Source organism: Platalea leucorodia (genome assembly GCF_965183815.1).
Source record: "Platalea leucorodia genome assembly, chromosome: 1".
In the NCBI taxonomy this organism is placed as follows: Eukaryota; Metazoa; Chordata; class Aves; order Pelecaniformes; family Threskiornithidae; genus Platalea; species Platalea leucorodia.
The window spans coordinates 114,914,593-114,936,266 of NC_138823.1; the positions used below are offsets into that span (position 1 = coordinate 114,914,593).

At 40.2% G+C, this 21,674-nt stretch overlaps 1 protein-coding gene across 1 annotated transcript in view; it reads left to right on the forward strand.

Annotated features, from left to right (window-relative positions):
• The window catches only part of BMPER (BMP binding endothelial regulator), a gene marked incomplete at both ends in the record, with an annotated part of 147,976 nt that overhangs the window by 75,362 nt on the left and 50,940 nt on the right, over nucleotides 1-21,674 (forward strand). Inside the window, 5 exons of the mRNA XM_082327696.1 lie at nucleotides 1,422-1,521; nucleotides 4,845-4,954; nucleotides 5,609-5,749; nucleotides 8,020-8,124; nucleotides 13,612-13,657. Of these exons, the coding sequence (XP_082183822.1) occupies nucleotides 1,422-1,521; nucleotides 4,845-4,954; nucleotides 5,609-5,749; nucleotides 8,020-8,124; nucleotides 13,612-13,657 (502 nt within the window). The remainder of the gene's footprint in view (nucleotides 1-1,421; nucleotides 1,522-4,844; nucleotides 4,955-5,608; nucleotides 5,750-8,019; nucleotides 8,125-13,611; nucleotides 13,658-21,674) is intronic.

Here is a 21,674-nt window from a genome sequence, read left to right on the forward strand (position 1 = left end):
TGAAGAATTCATTTTGTTTTGTCAAGTTTCTGGTCTGACCCTTAATTTAGAGCAGTCATTTCAGTCTACAATAAACTCTGTGTTCCTGCATGCCGCAGTGAAAGAATTACGAGCAGTCCTTAGCCATGTGCATTCAGGATGCTTTGGTGGCCCCATGGGACAGGTAGACTTCAGTGCCTGAAAACTTATTATAGAAGGGAGGTACAGTCAGTGCGTTATTTTCTGTATAACAGTGTATATGTGGGTCTGCCCGTATGTAAAAGCTTTTTACATGATTCACTGAGGCCATTAGGAGTGGAATGGCATACCACCATTTCAAGCACAGAGCTCTTCAAAATGAACAGCTTTTTCCGTCTTTCCCCAGGGAGCCCCAAGAGCCATCCAGCATGTAGGTGGGAGGAGACTGTTCATAAGTCTTCCATCACAGCATCCAGGAACACAAAGCTTAGTGTTGGGATGAGCCTGCAGCTCTGAGTGACAAATAAGGCAGGGCAGCTAGATGAAAAGGGCTGACTTCTCTTGCTAAGACAAAGGTGGACTGATTTTTAAAGTTTAACAACCTGGACCTCTCATGAGCATATGGAACATGTGCTAGTAGAGGGACCAGAGCGCCACACAGTATTCTATAAGCACGGTGAGGTAATCAGGCAACAGAGCAGAATGAGAACAAAGATCTCTTTTCACTGACTTAATCTTAGACATATATTCTGTGCTTTAATCTTTGCTGTGCTTTTTGCCTCTCTCTCTTTCTGATATTCGTTGATACACCAGGATATATCCAGTCCAGGTTGCTTATTTTTTTCTTTTTTTTTGCCACATTCATTCTCAAAATTTCATATACCCTCTTGGTTTTCAGTCCTCTGAAGAAAGCAGACCTTCTGGGTTTGCATAGTTGGACTTGGAGGCTAACAAGAATGTGCTTTCTTAAGTGATTTTGGCTTATTTGGTTTCTGAGGTCATGGACATAGTGGAAGAACACCTGCTCTCATCTTGCTTCAGCACTTAATCCCTGTCCCAGACAAGCCTAGAAGGGCACGGCACAGGAGGTGAAGAGTAATGTAAAAAATTGCTCAATAACTTTTTTGAACATCCGGAAAGGTTCATGGATAATGACTTTATTCTCCCTGGTTTTCTCATATCCACACCAAGAAATAAGATAGACACTGTTTCTTCAACTATTACATTCATTGCTTGAGAAAATGAAAAAATATGAATAATCCAAGGTCTCTGCAAGCAATATAGAAAGCGTTGAAGGACAATTGTACACGTTCCTTGTATGCCTGATGCAAGCAGAAATTTCTGTTGGCAAATACTGCTTTGGCTAAGGCTTTTCAAGACTTGTTACCAGTCTGTGTGGGTGTGTGCACATCTACTTGACATTTTGCTTTATTTTTTTTCTAACTGAGCCTATTTTCCTTCAGGGTGGCAGGACACAGTGCATCCAAGAAGTCTGCCCCATTCTGTCATGTCCCCAGCACCTCAGTCACATTCCTGCTGGACAATGTTGCCCCAAATGCTTAGGTGAGTGATTTTTTTTTTTTCTTGGGAATTTTGTAATTAGTATGATATGTTTCTGCATAGCATCTTTTATATGGGTATTTCACAATACTCATAAATTCTGGGAGGTGGAAGAGACAGTATTGCTCAGTGGAGTTTATAATCTACAGGTTTAAACAGGTACTCGGGGTCAGTGTGTAGGGTTGTGATGGGTGGTACTAAGCAACCAGCCACAGAAGAGAATTTGAGCATAGACCAGTTGGCTTGCTTAGAGAGACAAATATAGGGATGTTTCCCACCTTCATTACACGTGTTTTACAAAGGAGGTTGAGGCGGGCAGAAATATTTCATTGGAATTTGCCACAAGAAAAAAGCCTCACCCTCTCATATTTTTATTCGAGTGTGCATTTGCATTCTTCGTTTTGAGGAAATGCAGGTCAGAGGAAACTTCTGGACTGAAATTGCATTCTTGGAAGCTGTTGTCAGAGAGGCCAGGGACCCAAGAGTCTGCCTCATGGTTGCCTTCTTAAGGAGGAATCACAGTTTCAGCCCAGAATATTTTCAATTACGTCTTTCCAACACATTTTAAAGGAGTAAGTCAGAGACCTCTAAGAAGGGCTAGTTCTTCCCAGTCATGCCAAGTAAGGCAGTGACTTTTGAGAGTCCTTATTTTGCTCTTACCATGTCCACAGATCCCACAGGTTAATGTTCCTCTATTTCATAAACAAGGAGCACTTACATCCTACCAAGTAAATTAGCTTTAATTTGGTCTATGAGGTTATAACTAGGTTTGGAAAATTTTCAGAGCTGATAACTCCCAGTTCTTCAACAGAAACTTTTTGTCATTTTGACCATATCTTTACTACTATCCATAGCCTGTTTCCAGGGCTAGGTTTAGGGGTACAGAGAGGTCTGGTCTTGGAGGTAACAAGCCATAGAGAGTTCCAGCTTCTCATAATACTTAACATTTTTGACTGCTTGAAACAAACCTGAATTTATTTATTGATTTATTTATTTGCTAATTGAGAAGCGCTACAGATAAATATCTGCCTGGAACATTTAACCGCAGCACCAGAGAGTAATACAGTAGAGGAATGAAATGGAGAGGAGAACAGTCCAAATGCTGAGCTTCTGTTTTGGCTGAGGACATTTTTCCTTTCCTTCTGTAAACTCCCCTTGTCCTCTCCACCCCATGCTTTTCCCCACTGAACCTTCCCCTCCTTGATTTAAGCATTCAAAACACAGCTTTAATTTTTGACTGCTTCATGGGGATTTTTCTACAGATTCTGATTTCCCTCTTATAAATGTCTGTAAATGAGTTCACTAATACTAATGATTTTCATTTTGTATGATCTTCACTCTAAAGCATGTCATATACCTGTGAATAATGTCTATTCACAGGGAAGTGTTGAAAGTTTTGGAGCAGAGGTAGAGCCAAGGGATGTCTAGCACACTGCATGGCAGTTGGGAAAGAGAAATGTTTTCAGGGATGCTGAGGCATGGTTTTTAAAGTATCATGTGGAGGACCTCCCTGCAATTGAATTCCTGATGCTCAGTTTATATAGCTTAGAAGAATGCAGTGGACTCTACTGGGACTTGAATTATTAGTTTAACTAGTGGTTATGAGCCAGCAAAGCCGACCATTAAGCCAATATCTCCACCACCACATCTTTTAAAGTGGTAGCTCCTTTGTCAGTGGTTTTTTACTAACTATTTGAACTGAGTTGGCCACCTGGAGTTGCACTGGGTGGTTTGCAAGGCATGGGAAAATGGTGTGAGAGAGAGCTGGACTTTTATTCACTTGTTGACCTAAGTTATGCAGCTGAAGTCCTGGCCTCACATAGAGCAGTAGAAGTGTTGCTACAGGCAGGACTATGGCTAGGCTTTGCCCATAAGTGGTGCATGGGTGTAGAGCCATTCCTTTTAGGGGCTACTGAGCATCCTCAACTAATTTCTTATGTCAGTCCTGTAACAGAAATTAAGCCTTTTCAGAAAGACTCACATTCAGTAAAAGGAAGGCTGGTTATGCAAGAACAACTTAGTCCAAGGTAGATAATTTGCAAGAGAGAGATGTTCAAATTGTGTCTAACTGAACAATAGCAATTATTTCTTAACTTTTGCTTAATAGTTATTTTAACATTAGATTTGTAAAAACTCAAGGCTAATCCAATGGATTTTGCTGTGTGCTTACCCTTTGGTTTGCTTATATCTCAGAGGGAAATGGAACCTTTTTCTTTTAAGCTGTTCTACATGTATCAAGAATTATTGAAAAGGAAAGGAATGACAGTGTGCCAAGACCTGGTGGTTTGAGAGCTAAAGTATTGGCCTAGTACTTAGTGACTTCTTGTATGTACTTATAGTGGCCATTCCCTACCTTGGAATTGATGCCTGTTTAACATTGGACCTCAGAAATGATAAGCTGGGAGACTGGCAGCCACTCATAAAAGAACGTATTAGTTGGCTGCCACCAAAAGTAAACAGGGGAAGGTATTCAAAACCAGGAAGATAAGTATAGTGATTTCATGTGAGTTTTTGTAAAGAGCACATGTTTATGTATCATAATGGTCGCTTGTTTCAAATAACGTACTAGGAAAGAAGCTGAGGAATAAGAGAAGCTTGCAGAACCACAAAGTGTCTTGCAACTTGGATTGCAGGACTTCAGGAAGGATTTGATATTGATGCTGCTTTCCCTGTATAGTGCTCTAAACCTTGCCTTGTTCTCATGAAACCCAAATATTTTATGGGTTATGGAAGCGAAATATCTTGTGTTGCCCTCATTCTGCTCATAAACGATGCAAATGCCTGTATTTCTTGCACCCTTGTGTGAACATGGTACATCAAGCTATCTTAATGAGACCTGACAGCACCTATCTTGTTTTTGCATCAGTGTCACTGAGTTGATTCAGTTTGGCTGCTGTGAACCCCTGAGGTAGATATGCTAAAACCAGTTAAGGCTACTTTATTTGATAAGTTATTGCATTAAGTTAAAGACTGTTTGAACTAGTTTAAGTGTACCTACCCTAAGAGTTTGCAGTGCTTACTTTTTATTCCTTTAGCTGCACTGTGCACTTTATGATGAGAAGGAGAAGAAAGATTTTTCCAGTATAAACATGCCATAAATCATATTTATATTCCCTCCCACGGTAGAGTTTGTACAGATGAATGTGTGCTAGAAGAACAGCGAACTGTTAAAAGTACATATTTTTTTCACACCAAAATGGAAACACATAGCAAATGACACATTGCACATGAATTTGGTCTGGTGACAATAAGCCCTACTATTTTTGTTGACAATATGGCATCTTTTCAACCACATTCTGTTTCTATTACTGTTTATTTATATTCAGGACAGAGGAAAGTGTTTGACCTCCCATTTGGAAGCTGCCTCTTTCACAGCAATGTGTATGATAATGGGTCCTCATTTATTTATGACAACTGCACAATGTGTACGTGCAAGGTAAGTCCACAGTGCTTTGGTATTGTGCGCTGCTGGTTGTCTGGCTTAGCAGTAACTTGTAGGGCTGTGGAACTGTGAGCTTACAGTTCCATAGCCCTGATACTGTTCTTCTTTGGCATCTTGTGTGGTCCCCAAGAATCTGATCTGAAGTGCACTTGCAGTTGTGCTAGGAAAGTTTAAAAAATTACTGACTGCCTCAGCTAAGACATGATGCCTGACTCTGTGTGATGCAAAATGAAGTTACTCGGATTATGTGATCCTCTTTAAGTTTGCATTACAGTGGAAGAGGAGTTTCTAAATGGTGAATTACCACATCTCTGCTGAAGGGCAGTGATTTTTTTTTTTAGTTCCTCTAACATGACTGTGACTACTTGCACTTTTGCACCTAGGCACAAAAAATGAAAGTGTCACCAAATCAGTAAGATTTTGCAGGCCAACGGAAGTACAAGCTGGGCTTTAGCTTCACAGCCCATGAAAGATTCCCTTAATGCAGTAAATAATTTTTATTTTCTCTGAGCTGACCTATTCAAAGCTGTTGGGCTGTAGCTTGGGTGGATGCAATGACTGAGCAAGCAGAAGTGTTATGGCAAGGACGCACAGGAACACAAACATCTTGGTGATGATTTAATGATTTCCTTTTGTCCTTTTACCTAGGATTCAACAGTGATATGTAAGAAGAGGTGCTTACTTCCCGGTGAATGCAATAAAAACAAAGACCACTGCTGCAAGGAGTGTGTCTCATATATCTCTCCTGAGGAAGTGAAAGTGTGCAAATTTGGCAATAAGATCTTCCAGGTAAAGTTTCAGATGTGGCTCAAGAATAGATGCCATTGCAACAGCTGAAACAGCATGAGTTTACTGTAAATTTGTATTGTGGCTTGTTTTTTAGCAGCATACTCACCATCCTAGTTGATGATGGAACAACTCAGAGGCAAAGCTTTGCAAAATTTGCCATCTGCTATTTTTTTTCTGGGTTTGTGTAAATTCTGCTGATACACAGCAGTTAAAGATTAGTTCCTCCTTGACATGACATGTTGTCTCCCTCTCCGTACGCAGAGATTCAAGCTGCTGTTTCATGACAAGTAATGCATTTATAGTAAGAGATAGTAATGCTCTGCTTTCCCAAAAAACCACTGATATTAATGGAGAAGATATTCTGCGTGGTATGTAGGCTTTATCTGCTGAGCCAAAGAGTCTCTTCCATAGCTGAGCCAACAGGAGCTGTACGAAGTTCATCTTGGCTGGAAGTTACCCATCTTGATTTACTACATTTCATGTCTCTGCTGAGGACAGGACCCTTGACATCTTATATTGGGATAGCCATGTAATAACTGTTACCTACTGCACTCTCACCCAATGCTTTGAAATCACAAGGGATTCCCCGCAGAACACTTCTGCTATTGCTAAGGCCTTGTTTGTTTTTCCAAGTGGTGCGGCTTTTTTCACAGTGTCAGAAAAAGATTCTGTCACCTCATGGGCCATCTGTGAATTAAGAGACCCTTGAATCAGATCAAATGTTAAATCCGTTGTGAATACTTGGTCTGCTCAGCCAGAATTGCTTCCCGTTTATTCCATCTTTTGTGTACATAGCTGAAGTGTTTATTCTGGAAATTACATGTGAACCTACTGTACGCTGAGACTATACTCCATCTGATTGGCACTTTCACACTGGTGCTATTGTGCTTTAGGAACAAATGCCTGCTTCTTAGGCACCCAACTAAAATATTCTGCTTCTTGTGAAGATTTTATTATATTACTAAGTATTATATGGAGTAAGAAAAAATAACGAGACAGTACACCCATTTCTGGCCTCGTGTGCAAAAAGGTAAATCCAGCGTCGCTCTGTTGAAGTTAATGGTCTAACACAGGTAGAATGGGCACAGTGAATGTTTTTGCACTCCTGTGCAAAAACATCTGTGAGACAAAACATCAGGGTAGCTGCATGCAGTCAGCTGTGATATATTCTGGTACCTTAGCAGATGCTTGGAGAGTGGTCATTAGAGGCCCACAAGAACATGTGCTGCATGAGGAACACCAGGCAATCGTAGCATGGCCTGGAAACAAAAGACAGGGGAGAAACAGCCTTTGACCAAGCATGCTGTGGTGAATAAGTTAGGCTCCTTGGCATTTCAGATTTAGTCTGTTTTTCTCTCTGGTCAGAACATCATGTTGAGGTGGGCACGTAATTGTTCACAGCTGTCTGGTTGGACTGCCTGTTCCTGTCAGGTCTATCCTCACCCTTCCTTCACAGCAGCCCTGTAAACAGAAAACATGCACATTTTGGCTCTAAGTGGGCTAGCACAAGACTGTAAGTGGGTGAGACAGAATGTTTTAGGAACCACACTTGGCAAATGCAACACTATGTAAAAAGGAGCCAGGGCAGTTCAACAAGCAATCCTTCCCAAGTAAGTGGGGACAAGACCATGAGGCATATTTTGCTTTGCACCTAATACTCTGAGCCATACATAGACTGTCTTTGCATTTGAGAAGTTCAGCACTGTATCTCTTCTAAACATTTTCAGATGTTTAGCAGATCAAGTATCTGTGAAAGTGCTGTAAGTAATCTAAATTAGAATTCATTATTCGACCATTCCTGCCCTAAGTCAAAATGATGCTGCATTTGGGAATAAATTCACTATATGCTGACATCTTAATCAAATACTTTCACGTGCAACAACTTAAAGATGTCACTCAACCCAATGAATCAGGTTTTTCTAATTATGTGAGCTTAAACGAAAATTTGTGGTAGGTGTGATCACATCTCAGACATATACTGGAGAGAAAACAATGCAAATAATCAGAACACTGGTGAAAAAAACAAATGTGATTTGGTTAGTCTTGGAAAAACGAATTTCTGACCTAGAGGGCCAAAGGGAAGAAAACCCTGCTGAATTTGATCTTTCTTTTTAATCCGACTGTCCATGGACAGACACCTCAAAATAATTTAGACTAAACAATGACAGAATGCCAACAGGGAAAGTCATCCTTTCTTGTGCAATGATACATTGCTGAAATAGCTTCCTGTTGCCACCCCAGCTGATACTATATCATGTTCCCTCTTGCAGGATGGAGAGATGTGGTCCTCTGTGAACTGCACCATCTGTGCTTGTGTGAAAGGCAAGACAGAGTGTCGCAAGAAACAGTGCATTCCAGTCAGCAGCTGTCCTCATGTGAGTTTTTTAAAAGAACAGAGCTGTCTTCTCTTTTTTTCTCCACCATTATCTTTTTCAGTGTAAGTGGAAGTGTGTGCATGGCAGTGGAAAAGCAGGGCTCTTCTGGCATATTAATTTAGGCTGGTGTTCCCCAAGTGTGCTACTACTACCCTGAATATGGGCTTCCTGCCTCTGTCTTTGCTCTGAAGACTCTGTGCTCCTTTTCTCCTCCTCCCTTTAACTTTCTCTGTCCCAAGTATCTGCCCCGGAACATCTCTTTCACATGTATTTAATAGCTTTATAGAGTGGTGAGATGACTACGTTAATATTTCAAGAGCATGCATATTGTTAAGGCAAGCCACAGGAGGTTGTTGTACTTGCATTTCTCAGTGCACATGAGGCTTAATACTTGGTTGAAAATGTAAATTAGACAAAGCAAAGCAAATTATTTAAATCAATCCATGTCACTTTCTCTAAGGTTGCAGCCTGAGTATTTTTTGTTTGAAAGTCTGAAGTGAACTCAAAGAGTGGTGTAATTGTAACTTTACTTAATTGCTTCAAAAATTAGCATTACTTGAAACCTCGAGCTAAAGTCAGCCTTTGTTTCTTGGATTTCTGTCACTGACAAATTATTTTGTTTTAATGGCTCAAGCTTTCAGAAGAGGGAGCTCTAAATAGCACCTCATGTAGGGGCAGATCTTTGAACAGAACTGCAGAAGAGAGTGCCAAGTCGTTAGCATTACACCTTCTCAGTGTTTCCTTCTCCATTCTGGAAGCCAGTGGGGAAAATATGAGTCACAGACACCTAGGTATAAAATTTTAAATGACAAAGTCTAGTTTGTAAAATTTTATACGTGTGAACTTTTGACAGCCAGAAGTGGTGGTAGAATACAGAGACTGTACCTTGGCGCTCCCTGTCTTGCTGTGCCAGTGGGCGGCAAGAGCGATGCTTGCATCCTCAGAAGAGGGGACATCCTTTTCCTGTCACTCTGACACTCACTGCAGAGGGCAGTTCTTCTGTTAACAGGCCTCATGTGAGATGTTGCGTACATCTTGGGAAGTGTGAACAAATGGAGCTGCTCTTCTGGGAACCTGATGTGGCTCATGGCAATCAATCAGGTTTGTTCAGGCCATTCACAGTAATAAGCAAGAGGTGAGAGCTTGGACCCTTCAGGTCTCTTCAAATTCTTTGTTGGCCAAGAACCTGGCACACACTGCATCTCATTTATATTTTCCCTGTGCTGATACATTTCAAACATTTAAGATACTTCTGAGATCAAATAACTAATATGGCTTAATATAGATCTTAAGTGAAATACACCACTTCAGCAGTACCCATATATAAATTTAAGTATTGAGATGATCACTTGAAGTGGCTTCTAAAATTAAAATAGCGGTGGGTAAAAATTCACCATCTGCAGTCCTGCGGATTAACTCATTCAGCACTGCTGCACAACCTGCTCCAAGGTTAACGTGAAGTCCTAAACTGCCCTAGACCTCTGATTTGAGTCCTCAGTCAAGGTCCTTAGGGCTGAAAAGACCAGCTTTGTTACCCTGCAGCACCATTCCCTCCAGTATCTAACCAGTCAGCCTGCTCCCCGCCTTAAAATGGAGTCTACAGCAAGCTGCACGCAAACCCACCCTCCTCCACAGGTGCACATTACATTTCTGCTCTTCCAAGCTAAATTGGAAGGACAAGCAGGAGAAAGAATGTAAACTCTAGAGTGAGATTTATTTTCCTATTCCAAGTGGGTACCAAGTAATTTTAAAGCAAATGATGTATGCTAATGGATTTAAATCTTTAACTTTTCATGTGTGCTCCACTCTCTTTGATGAGATATTCTGTCACAAATCTGTAAACATTAATTAAACACACCACATTATTTAAGATAAAGATATATTAGTGATTCTGATACTGAAAGTCTGAATATCATGCATAGAGTTATGCTGCTATCTCTGCAAACTGTAGGGGTGTGAACTCCATTTCTTTTCCCTCTTCACAATATTTCTGGCAGTAAGCAGTCTCTACTGACTATTGAAGACTGCTGTGGAATAAATGCTGTTTAGTGTCCCTTAGGGTGTCAGGCCACATAAAGTTATCTCATTAAAACTGTGTTATGATACACACAACTGAGTGTAAAAGGATTGAAGATTCACAAGAAATTTGCAATATTATTCCTTGACTTAAATGATTTACCATGTAGTCTTAATACTCTTTGCATGATGCTGTGTTGTGGTTTTTTTTTTTTTTTTTTTGTGATGGAATATTATTTCATTTATCAACATAGATTTTTGCCAATTATCTCTTGAAAGGATGGGTTTCAAAGTGGTAATTGTGCAGTAATTTCCAATACCGTTAAACCATTTGTATTATTCAATGTGTTGGTGGCAGGCTGACATGTTTTTGAAGACTGTTCCTGCCATTTCTTTCATTTTCTTCATAGGGCTAGGCACATTTTTCTGTTTCTTTTATTCTTTTCTTTTTGGAGCACTTAATCCAGTATCAGTAATTGCAGGAAGTGTCTTTCTTAGCTTCTTTTCATCTGCAGTGGAGGGAATACATCTTGCAAATTCAATCCCTCCTGTCATATTTATAGCAAAATCAGTCCTCCTTGGGCTTCTAGTGAGCCTTGTGGCTTGCGGTTTCTGTTTCTTACTTTCTGACCGCTGACTCCATATAGATATTCCCTCTCTCAGTTACCTGGAGTGTCAGCCTGCAAGGTGCAGTACATGCTGACCCCCATCCAGCAAAGCTATTAAGCGTGTGTCCAGTCCTGCTGAAGTTAGTAGGGCCTCCATGTGTGCTTAAACACGTGCTTAAATACTTTGTAGAAAGGGAGTAATCTCAACACTTGGCAAGACTGAGTTTCAGAGATCCTTTAGACCTTTTCTTACCTAATTTGCTAATCACTTGCCCTAGCCCTGCTCCAGCCTCTTTCTTGCCTTGTGCCATCTCCTTTCCGATTACCCATCCTTATCATTTTCCACCTCACCTCCTCTCCTTACGCCTTTGCATTCCCGACTAACAATGGAAGCCTGTGGTAATGGTCAGTGGTCATGGACATGTGTCTTTTTGTACTGCTAGAGGACAGCCTGGTGAATTTTACAGCATATGGCCTTTTCTGAGCTCGAAGGCTGTGCAAAAGTTCATCGAATTAAATTCACGGCATGTGGAGACATTTGCAGAGTTCGATTCTGTGGGTAAATTTTGAACCCGTGAACTTCAAGTGAGTTGAAAATTTATTCAGAACACGTTCTCCCATCTCTAGCACAGACTGCATTTAATGTTATACACATCTGTTATTATTACAAACAAAAAGTTGCTGTTTTTACTCTAGTGCCAAATGAGGCACAAAAAAACAACAGCTGTTGCTATTGCACAACCAAACAACCCCCTTCCCCCCCACAATTAGTCTTGCCTTGAAAAAACAGAAAATAAAAACCTCAGACATAAAATTGAAAACCTCATAAAAAAGAAGAAAAATCCCAGAAAATAAATAGACTCAAATGTGGTCTGCTTATAAATATTCATAGGGAAAAATGGGATCACATCACTTAGCCCACTCCTAAGGGAACCCTCAATGCTAACGCACTCTTGCAGCACATGTTAGCAATAATGGGTTTCCTTATTCTACAAGACAAAAACAGGATCTCAGGCCAACATGGTGGCTCAAGTAACCAGTCTCAGCAGGCTGCCTTGGAGATTCCAATTTCACTTGAATTCTTGCCACTTCCAGCTCGGCTGATGATTTCAACTCTTTTATTGAAACGGAGAGGTAAGGCTGTGCGGTGCAGTGTGTGGCATTCAGCTGCACGTCTTCCATTTGTACAAAGAAGTGTTGCCAAGCTCCCTACTTTGGTGCAGTTTTAACAGTCCCTCCTTTAAGGGGTTTTGTCCTAGCAGGTGCTTGGTAGGTCTTGCTGTTGCAGCCTGGTCCCCAGCTATTCTTTTTGCTCTGGGCCCTGGTGGTCACACAAACATCTAAGCATTGCCACGCTGCCAGTGAAACTCTGACCCAACCCTTTTCTCAAGTCCAGATGTGCCTCAAGTCTGTTCACATGCAGTTGCACATTCAAAGACAAGCTTACACTGAACTTTTATGCCCTGCGGATGATGAGCCCAAGCACACTCATCACCAAGATCTTGTTTATGCCATCTGGGTACATCAAGCACGAGCAGGACGGAGCGCGCTCCACTCCAGTCTGCTGGCAGGTACTTGGAGTTAATTTCTCCCCATGCACATTGTCAAAGCTTGGCAGCGCTGTAGGCAGAAGGCAAGGCAGACAGCAATAGGACTTGCTGCCTCTGCCCACTTCCCTGGTCTCTGCAGAGACCTGCCACCTATTTCTAGTTTGTCTTCACAAGCTTTTCTGCACTGTTGAGTATGTTGAGTGGGCAGAGCAGCACAGCTCCATTTGCTCGCTCTTGGTCGCTGCTCCTTGCTCACCTGCTTGGAGGGACACAGGAGCAGTGGTCTCACAAATGGGACTTTCTCTGTGCTCAACTACTGTTGGAGCAAAAGGTCGGTGCTGGGGAGCAGCACAGCTCCATATGCCTCTTCCTTCCCTGTATGGGAATGCGGGTAAGCTCCAATATCACCATAAGTTCTGTTATAACCCACGCCAGTTTTTGCTTAGAAAAACACATAGTTCAGTCTGAAATTTTCCAGGCTTATCCTCTCGCTTGACAGTTCGCTTTAGGGAATTCAAGTAAAATCAGATAGAACATCTTTTAATTCGATGAAGACTGGAAAGGAACATGAATGTATGTACACAGAGGCATGTCTTCTGCTTCTAGCCAGCCTTGTATAAGACACAACCATAAATAAAATTGACCTGGGCAGAGTCGTAAATAAAGACTCGAACCTTTTGTCCACATTATTATGACTAGACCAAATTGTTTGCTTTTAGACATTGCACATCCTTGGATGCACACCCATTTACTTCATTGGGGAGATTGGTCCATGATTGGTAATATGATTTGGTGAGAGATACCGCAAGATTTAGCCATGAAAGAAATCTGGTCAAACTAGATCTCTGCCAGTGCCTCCTTCCTTCATTCATTTTTGTATGAAAAACAAATGATTTGGGGGGGAGTCTGGGGGTGGGTGTGGAGCAGATTGCCTGTGTGTGGTGACTAAAAGGGTGTGCATAGGAAATGTATATATTATGGGAGGTGGGGGAAAAGGTAGCGATCTTGTTAACCCAATGACTAGTCTGCTTTAGATATCCGTGAATACATGAGTCCAAAAGTCTCTCACACTCTTTCTAAAGAGAAAAGTGGTAACAGAGAACCCTTTTAGTATTTCATTTCTTATAAGACTGCCAGGAAGCTCTTTGAATAGTTCTGTCTGTTTTTAGCACCTGATATTTGAAGCTGTAACCAGGGCATTGAGTTCAAACACAACTTGAACTATTTTCAAAGGCTTATCCAGCCTTACAACATAACACAGTCATTGCTCCAAAAACTCTTTCATTAAATCAGCCTGTCTTTCTCCCAATTAGGGTAAAATCCTGAACAGAAAAGGATGCTGTCCTATTTGCACTGAAAGTAAGTTCTTTCTTCAAATTCTTTGAATTCTTTTTTATTCTTTCTGAGAAAATAAATATAGTAGAAATATGTTTGCTTTTCTGCCTTCTTTTTAGAGGTGGCTAAAGGGCAGGTGATTATTGCTGGCCACAGATTTTGCCTCCTATAAATCTGTAAATTTAAAATAAAATACCTGGGTATTTTATTTTTTATTTTATTTTATTGAAATGACACTATTTTTGTCAAATCTGATGTGCTGCTTTTTGAAGGATATAGTTGGCCTGTGAAATTTGTAGGTAATAAAATAAGCAAATGAATACAGTTGTAACTTTTAGGACTGGGTACCCTTTATATCTGTAAATAACAGCCCAGCTCTGTGTATATATAATCCAACACCTTTGCAGATGATTTGTGAGAGTTAAAAAAAGGTGTGCAGAAATCTGAGACACAGTCTGGGGCAGCAGTGGGAAGTACAACAGAAAGCTCTCCTTCTGTCTGTATGATGTTTAGCTCAACCATCACCTTTTTATCCCTTTACTCTTCACTTCAGGAATTAGCATCTTATGGTATCACTTGTGTTCTCTCCTAGTCAGCAAAGCACTTACACAAATACTATCTTTAAGCTTGTCCTATTTAAGTCAACAGGGAGACCTGTCTTCACTGAAGTTAACAGGATACAATTACCTATTTCCTTCAGGACATGTTTAAGTATTTTACCAAATAGGGACAGACTGCTAAAATGGGGTTTTATGATTTATAGGCAAGCTTCTGAAAGAACAGGTTTTTAAGGAGAGTATTTCCTATGCTTTTGTCTAAAATCAAATTGGTTTTGCTGATCAACTCAATTCTAGGTGCTCTTGGATTGCACAAATTCCATATGCTAAATACCTGTTTTTCCACTCTGCAGCTCAATTATTTTGAAACATGTAACTTGTGATAAAATAAATCTAGTTTGCAAGTCTTCAGTATAAAAATGAAATTAAATACAAGTGGCAACCTCAGAAACACTTGAAATAATAGTGAGCAGAGGGAGAAATGAAAGAGGATTCAACTGACCAGCAGTTGATTTCATGTTAGCTCAGTTTCAAGGGGGAAGAAATTTGCGTAGACCTCTGCTTGAATATGACATGGTATTAGTGTCATGAATTTATCGATCTCTATCTTGCTTCTGTTCTTATATTTCAGTCTCATTTAACCTTTCTTGTGTGTTCTTTTGTAACATGAGAGGGGGAGGAAAATAATGGGGCCAGCCATTCCCTCAAAGCACTAGAGACCCTCTACTGTAAGGGGTTAAACAGAAGACAGTATAGTGACTCCTTCAGAAATGCTGCCAGAGAATGATGATTTGTGATAATTGTTTCATGGGAGAAGGCGGCAAAAAATAGATTTCTTCAAAGTAAAAATAACTCATCTAGGAACCAGATTACCTAAAAAGTCAGAACTTCTTAATGATATAAGAAGGGAATGTTCATGACTATAAGACATGTGAAATTAAGGGCAGACCATTGTTGCTCGTCCTCCTGCCATGCAGCTCTATAAAGAGCCTGGCTCCATCTTCCCAGTAACCTCCTTCTAGGTACTGGTAGACTGCTCTTAGGTCTCCCCAAAGCTTTCAGGATAAACAGCCTTATTCCCTTAGCCTCTTCTTTTGGGTCCTGTCTGCATTGCACTAGCTGCACTTGAGGCTGGGAGGCTCGTTGCACTGTCCTGCAGTGGCATGCTTCTCTGTTGCACATGAAACAGAGGGGTCCTTTTTTTGGAGAGGTGTCTCACTATGGACCCGTTTAGTGTTTGGGGGAGAGATGATGCTGAGCTGATTCTAAGCTTTTACGATTAAAGGCTGTTCCCAGAGTTATCAGGTAATGTAATCAAAGAGCTTAAATACCCACTGTCATACAGCAATGGTAGCCATTAGTGTTTTAACAGTTGCCATTTGCAAGGAACTAATTCCACCTTTGTGCCAGAAGTGCTGTAAATCTCATCACGAAGTAAGACAGGCAGAAGGCAAAATCATAAGTATTTCAGTGATGATCACTATCTCAGATAGTAATTAGAAACTTTGCTAATTCAGCCAATTTCTGATGAGATAAGATGTACATGCACAGCCCTTTCCCTCACCCACCCACTCATGTTGATTCTCTCTCCACATATTAACACACCGGACATTTCTGGCGGTCCAGCAGATATTAATTTTCCAAAGTAAAAACAACATAGGAGGTACAAGAACATACTGTACACAGGAGAGCTTTGAGTGCAGTTTAAATGCAGCCAATTTCTATGAAGTGGGTCAAAAACAGTCACGTTGTTAAAGGATACACTTTAAACTGAAAAAAAAAATCAAAGGATTATTTTTCAAAGCAGTTTGTTGCAGACAGAAAAAGTACCTTGTCTCCTAAAGGGCTGGAGAGTCTCTTTTGTCTACTGTTGCCGAAGTTAACTATGGTTAGTTTTGGCATATTGCTGTTAAAGCTCCATGGCTGGTGTACAGTTATCACTAATTAAACACAGTGGTCATACCAGTGGAAAATTCAACAGTTTAGTTTATCCTGCTGTAAAAATGTAATGAAATGTACTCTTTTGGGCTTGATTTAGAAAAATCACCACTGACGTCAATTCCATAAATTAGTAATCCTATGTTAGACCAAGGTCATTTTCATATTAAAAAAAGAAAACACTAAACCTGAGTTCAAATAACATTAACAGACTGCTCTCAACTCCAGACAAAGATGGGAGTTTGCAGTGGAGGTTAAATCTTTGTTCTTGACAAAGAAGAATTGATAGCCCTTGCTGAAATTGCAGCATGCAGTATGAAAGCTTCCTACTGCAACCATGTAGATGTATTTTAATCATGATCAATAATCCTAACACAGTCTTACCTAAGTCATGTGAGGCTTTATGGATGAAGTTTTTTCAAAGCAGACTGCAGTCACCTAGGTCTAGCAGTACACATGATTAAATTTGCAGTAAAGGCCTCTTTTGGGGCAGAAAATTTCATTCATCACAAATCATTCTGCAGCTTTTTTTAATTGACAAAATGACCAGTGGAGCTAAACCAAACTCAAGGGCATTTGGACCCAGCCTTAGGAGTAAAAGGCTGGTACTTTCACCTGGTCCTGCATCCTTTTTATTTGTTTTTATAGAAATACTGGAAAAATTGATGACTCTTCAAAGAAAAAAAAAAAAAAAAGATGCATTGTAGGTACCTGTGAGAGCAGGGAGTGGGACTAAAGGACCACATAGGCCCCTGCTTGTCTTGTTTCTTGTGTTATTTCCTTGCCATGGAGAAATACATCAACAAAAAGACTGCAATTGTTTATTCATACTGGAATGCTGTTCATGATTTACCTCCTCAGCCCTTTCAGCTGTGATGGTCTACTGTATAAATATGTATTTGGACAAATTGGAATAGCTATTTTATTTATGAAATAGACCATAAAGACTCCTGTGGAGTTTTTGACACCACACCTTGTAATGTGTATTATATCAAGCTGCACTATGCAGCAGTTATGAGGAAAGTACTCTATGGCTATGCATTTTTTAAAGAAAAGCTAATGAAATTCTATTATGCATGTTCTGTAGCTAGTTTTCAAAAGTTAATAATGTGTTCTGTTTGATTTAGGGCTTAATTCAGCATATGGGCTAATTGCATTCAAAGTTTCATTTTATTTTTAAAAAGCTGAGATATTTTTGAATTATAGATGTGCAACCAGAACACCCTTAACTGGTAAACTTGTATTTTTTCCTCTCTCTCCTTACTTAGAAAGTGTCCAAACCAATTTTAGTTATAATTTAAAGTATATTTTTCTTGGCCACTCTTAACTAGCTACAAGCCCAGAAGAGTGTGACCAGACATCTGGACATCTTGGACTTCAATTCACTGCTCTGATCTCCTGAAAAAATAAAACAAGCTATTCCATGAGCACCAGAGCTAACAGAGCCTGGTTTCCTATGGATTTGTGTCCCATTTCCTTTATATCCCAACAAATAATAAACCCAGCTAGAGACAATATATCCTGTGGCTGCTCTGGAGCTACAAGTGTGCTAATTGCCCAGCCAATATGCTCATGCTCTCCGGCTGGTCAGGATGTGCGTGCTGACTGTCTGTCTGGCCTCCACCAAGTAGTATATATATATCACCTTTCTAGAAAGGCTAAATACTGTCTGGGGGAGTGGGGGCATTTGGTGGAAGGCAGAAAGGTGCTTTTTGGCAACCTCTTATTTCAATAAGTGGTTCTTACCTTTACTTAGCGTACTACTTACGAGAAATGAGTTGTCTTTCAGACTTTTATCCCTCCGTATTGGCCAAAACAGGTCATGATTTCATAAACTTTTTTCTTTTTCCCTTATGAGAGTACATTAAAACTCGGGGAATGCTAAAATGTTCTTTTCCTTGCTGTTGCCTTTTCAGCTTCCTTTCTTGTACAGATAAATGTGTTTTCAAAAACAGTGCTCCTTGCCCACAGTTACCTTCCCCGTTACCTTTTCTAATGAAAGTCACTATTTCATTTGAATTGGGCACATGATTTGTAAATGCAAGGAAAGCATGCCAAGAGTTCTATAGTATTCACTTTAGCACCTAAATACTATTATTATTAGTTTGCAAGTAAGCTGTAGAGCCTTAGGTGGGAGCTGAGCAAATCACACATGTAGTTTAAGATTGTCAAATGTAAAAGTGTGAAGTCCGTATTTAGTTGCTTAAAAAACAAATGTGAAAACTGCTGAGCTCCCAGAAGCTTTTATGAAAGTCAGAAGTTTTGAATACTGATTTGGGAGCCTAAATGCAGGATTTCCAAAAGAGGTTTAGAGGTGTTTGCAGCCAGTTCCCAATAATGTTTAATCAGAGTTGAGTGCCTAAGGCACTTTGAAAATCACAGCCTCCTGAACATAGCTCTGGGGCCTTCCTTTGAAAAATTTGTGTTTTTCAGGGACAGAGAGGGAATGGGTATATTTGCCTTCATGTGCATGTCTAGATGAGCAAAAAAAGACATCAAAGATCATGAATGCCAAGTTCAAAACAAGCAGGAGGCAGTGGTTCTTCATGCACTTTGCCCAAGGATGTTCTGGATGCTAAAAACATTTTTGAGCTCGGGGGGAAACTGGACAAATTCACAGAAAAGAAGTCTATCAAAGGTTACTAAATAAAGAGAAACCATGTCTAGCTCAGAAAGTTCCTAAGCTGAAAATAGTTGGGGGCTGGTGGAGTCTTAGGGGTACGTATCGTATATGATTGCCCTTTTCTAACTCTACACTAGACAGCTGATAGAGATAAAGAGTATACACAATAAGCTGGGAACAACTTACCGTAGGAAAAAAAGGGAAGGATCTTCACCTATGACCCTATGCCTTGTTAGCACAAGCTAGCAAAATTCATACTCCAGCATTGGGGAACATAGCTTTGGTGATGCAGCAACACCTCTCCATCCGTTGTGTCCTAACAGAGGAGCAAGGCACACATGATCCTAACTAGAGAACCGGTGCTTCTAATAGATTTCAAAAACAGCCAAGCAGCAAGACTGGTTTGTTTCAGAGGGGAAAAAAAAAGGAAAAAAAAAAAAAAAAAGCAGCAAACCATAAAACCTGATGTGATTGAAACTCTCCCAAAAGGAAATAAACAACAACCCAAAACCTAAAAATGGCAGGAACTCTTTTCATGTTGCCTGTCTTTTGCAGTCTTGTTACACCCAGTATTTAAGGTTTATTTCTAGGCCAACCAGCTCTTCTTACTAGCAGTGCCTGAGTTATCACACACACTCTTGCAGGGTGTGGATTTTTTTTTTTAAACCCACAATTTTAGCAAACCTTTCAAGAATGTTTTACACAGTGATATCAGAGAATCAATTATTCAGGCTGGTTTTGGGTAGATTTTCCCTCCCCTATTTCCTTGGTTATTAAAGAAAACAGCAAAATTTGGATCAGACATTCAGCTATCCAGTCCAAAATACATTCTTTTTTATTTTAACTGCACTGCATCAAGTTGACATATGACGTGACACGATGTAACATAACATAAAACAACATTACTCTGCATAACACATTAGAAATTAAAAATAAATATTTCCTTTGGATCCCATTGGTACTATCAATTTTACTTGCACATCTCTAAATTATGTTTGTTCCTCTCATGTCTTGCCTCTTAGCCACTTGCTTAGGTGAAGAACCAGCCTCCCTCTCCCGATATGTTAGTTAATAACACGTATAACATGTCCATGTTCTTGGCCTTCTAGAAACGCTTGCAAAAACCAGTTCTCTCCTGAAATCTTCACTGATGTTTGGGCTGATTTTTTTGCTGATAGTTTCCTTGTTTTCATAAAAGTTGTCATGTTTAAAGAAAAATTAAAGCCTGAAAAAATGAAATAGAATCTGAGCAGGTAATAAAATGTATCTTAATATTCATCATGAGGATAATTACATGAGTACATAAAGAAATCAGAAACATGTTAGTATGATTTAGTAACGGTAAAGTCAGATGGTCTCCATGTAAAATCTACGGATTTTTTTCCCATTGGTAAAAATTACATTGGTGATTAAAAACTATATGGTTCCTGCCAATTTATGGAGAATCAATTAATCTTTTTATGGACTTTGAAAAACAGTTATTGATATCCTCACTGGTATCAATGAGGAAAATGAGACTCAAAGAAGTGCACGTTTTAAAAAGCACTCCTTTATCTAAGTGTCTTGGTTTTCAGTCTCTGCTTAAAGTACATCAGCCCTGATTTCCAGAGGTGTTGGTCAAATGTGGTTCATTTTGACTTCTAATGGAGCTGTCAGCATGTGGTCCTTGAGAAATCAAAACTTTTGGTCCCTGGTTGCCAGACATAGTAAAGAGGCATAATAACGATGCCAAGACTAGCTACTGGCTTAGCTAAAGAAGCATGCATGTCGCAAGTTAGGGGTAAAGTGCAAATCTCCCAGGTACCAGCTCTGTGATGGCATTGCACCCTGTGGTGAGGGAGACTGAGGTTAGACTTTAGGAAGACCTTCGTCACAGTAAGGGCAGCTGAGCAGTGCAACAGGTTGCCAGAGGCAGCTGTGGAGTGGCTGTTACTACTGCTCTTTAAGAGCAGGTTAGACAGATATCTGTCAGGAATAACATAGATAAAGGTGTTTCTGCATTACAGCTGGAGAAGGAAAAGGTAATGTCTTCTGGGGTCCCCTTCAGCCCCATTTTCTATGTCTCCATGTAGGTATCCTTGGATGCTCTTTAACTACAGCTAGAAAAACGCCAGAAACATTATTGCTGCTTTAGCATAGCACTCTGCCTAGGCTGGAAAACCCTGCTGAGAAAGGTGTATTGCGTAGTCAAAGCTTCATTGCACTCCACCGAAGGAATTCCCTACCTCTTCTCTGTAACATCCGTGTCTCCTTCTTTTTTGTATGTTTGAATTTGCCTTTTTTTCGCTGCCTTTTCAGGCAAGCCATTGTTAGTTGGGTAATTTTTTTTTTCCAGTGAATAAATTGTATTCCTTGTAACTCTCCCCTCCTTTGTTGTGGGTTGGTTTTTTTTTTTTGATTGATGCTGTTCACAGCTCTCTGACTGCTGAGTCAAATTTTGTTCCTGCACCAAGCCCTCCCCCTAAAACAGGCATCATCTTTCCAAAGCAGCCTCAGCCCACAGGTATCCAGCTGGCAGTAGCAGTGTGCATTTCTCTGCCTTGAGACTCCTTCTTCCAGGAACAGCAGCAATGAGATGTGGTTAGGACCTATTGTTATACCAGAAGGCTGCAATGCAAATAAATTTGCTGCTCTCTTTGATTGTGAGGCAATTCAATCAATTGCTGGGTAACTGCAGGGTAACTCAGCATCATTGACATGAGTGTGGAAACGTTCTGCCTTTGAGCTGCGGCTTCTCCGACCAGCGTGTGAATGCAAACATCAATAAGAAATCTCACTCTATTTGTAATGATGCAAATGGTTGGTAGAGATACCATGCCTTTCGATAGTCATTGTATCACGTTAGTCACTTACTACTGACTTTTAGTTGGTAGCATAACAATAATTACAAGTCAGTTGTCTATAAACAACATATATGACAGCT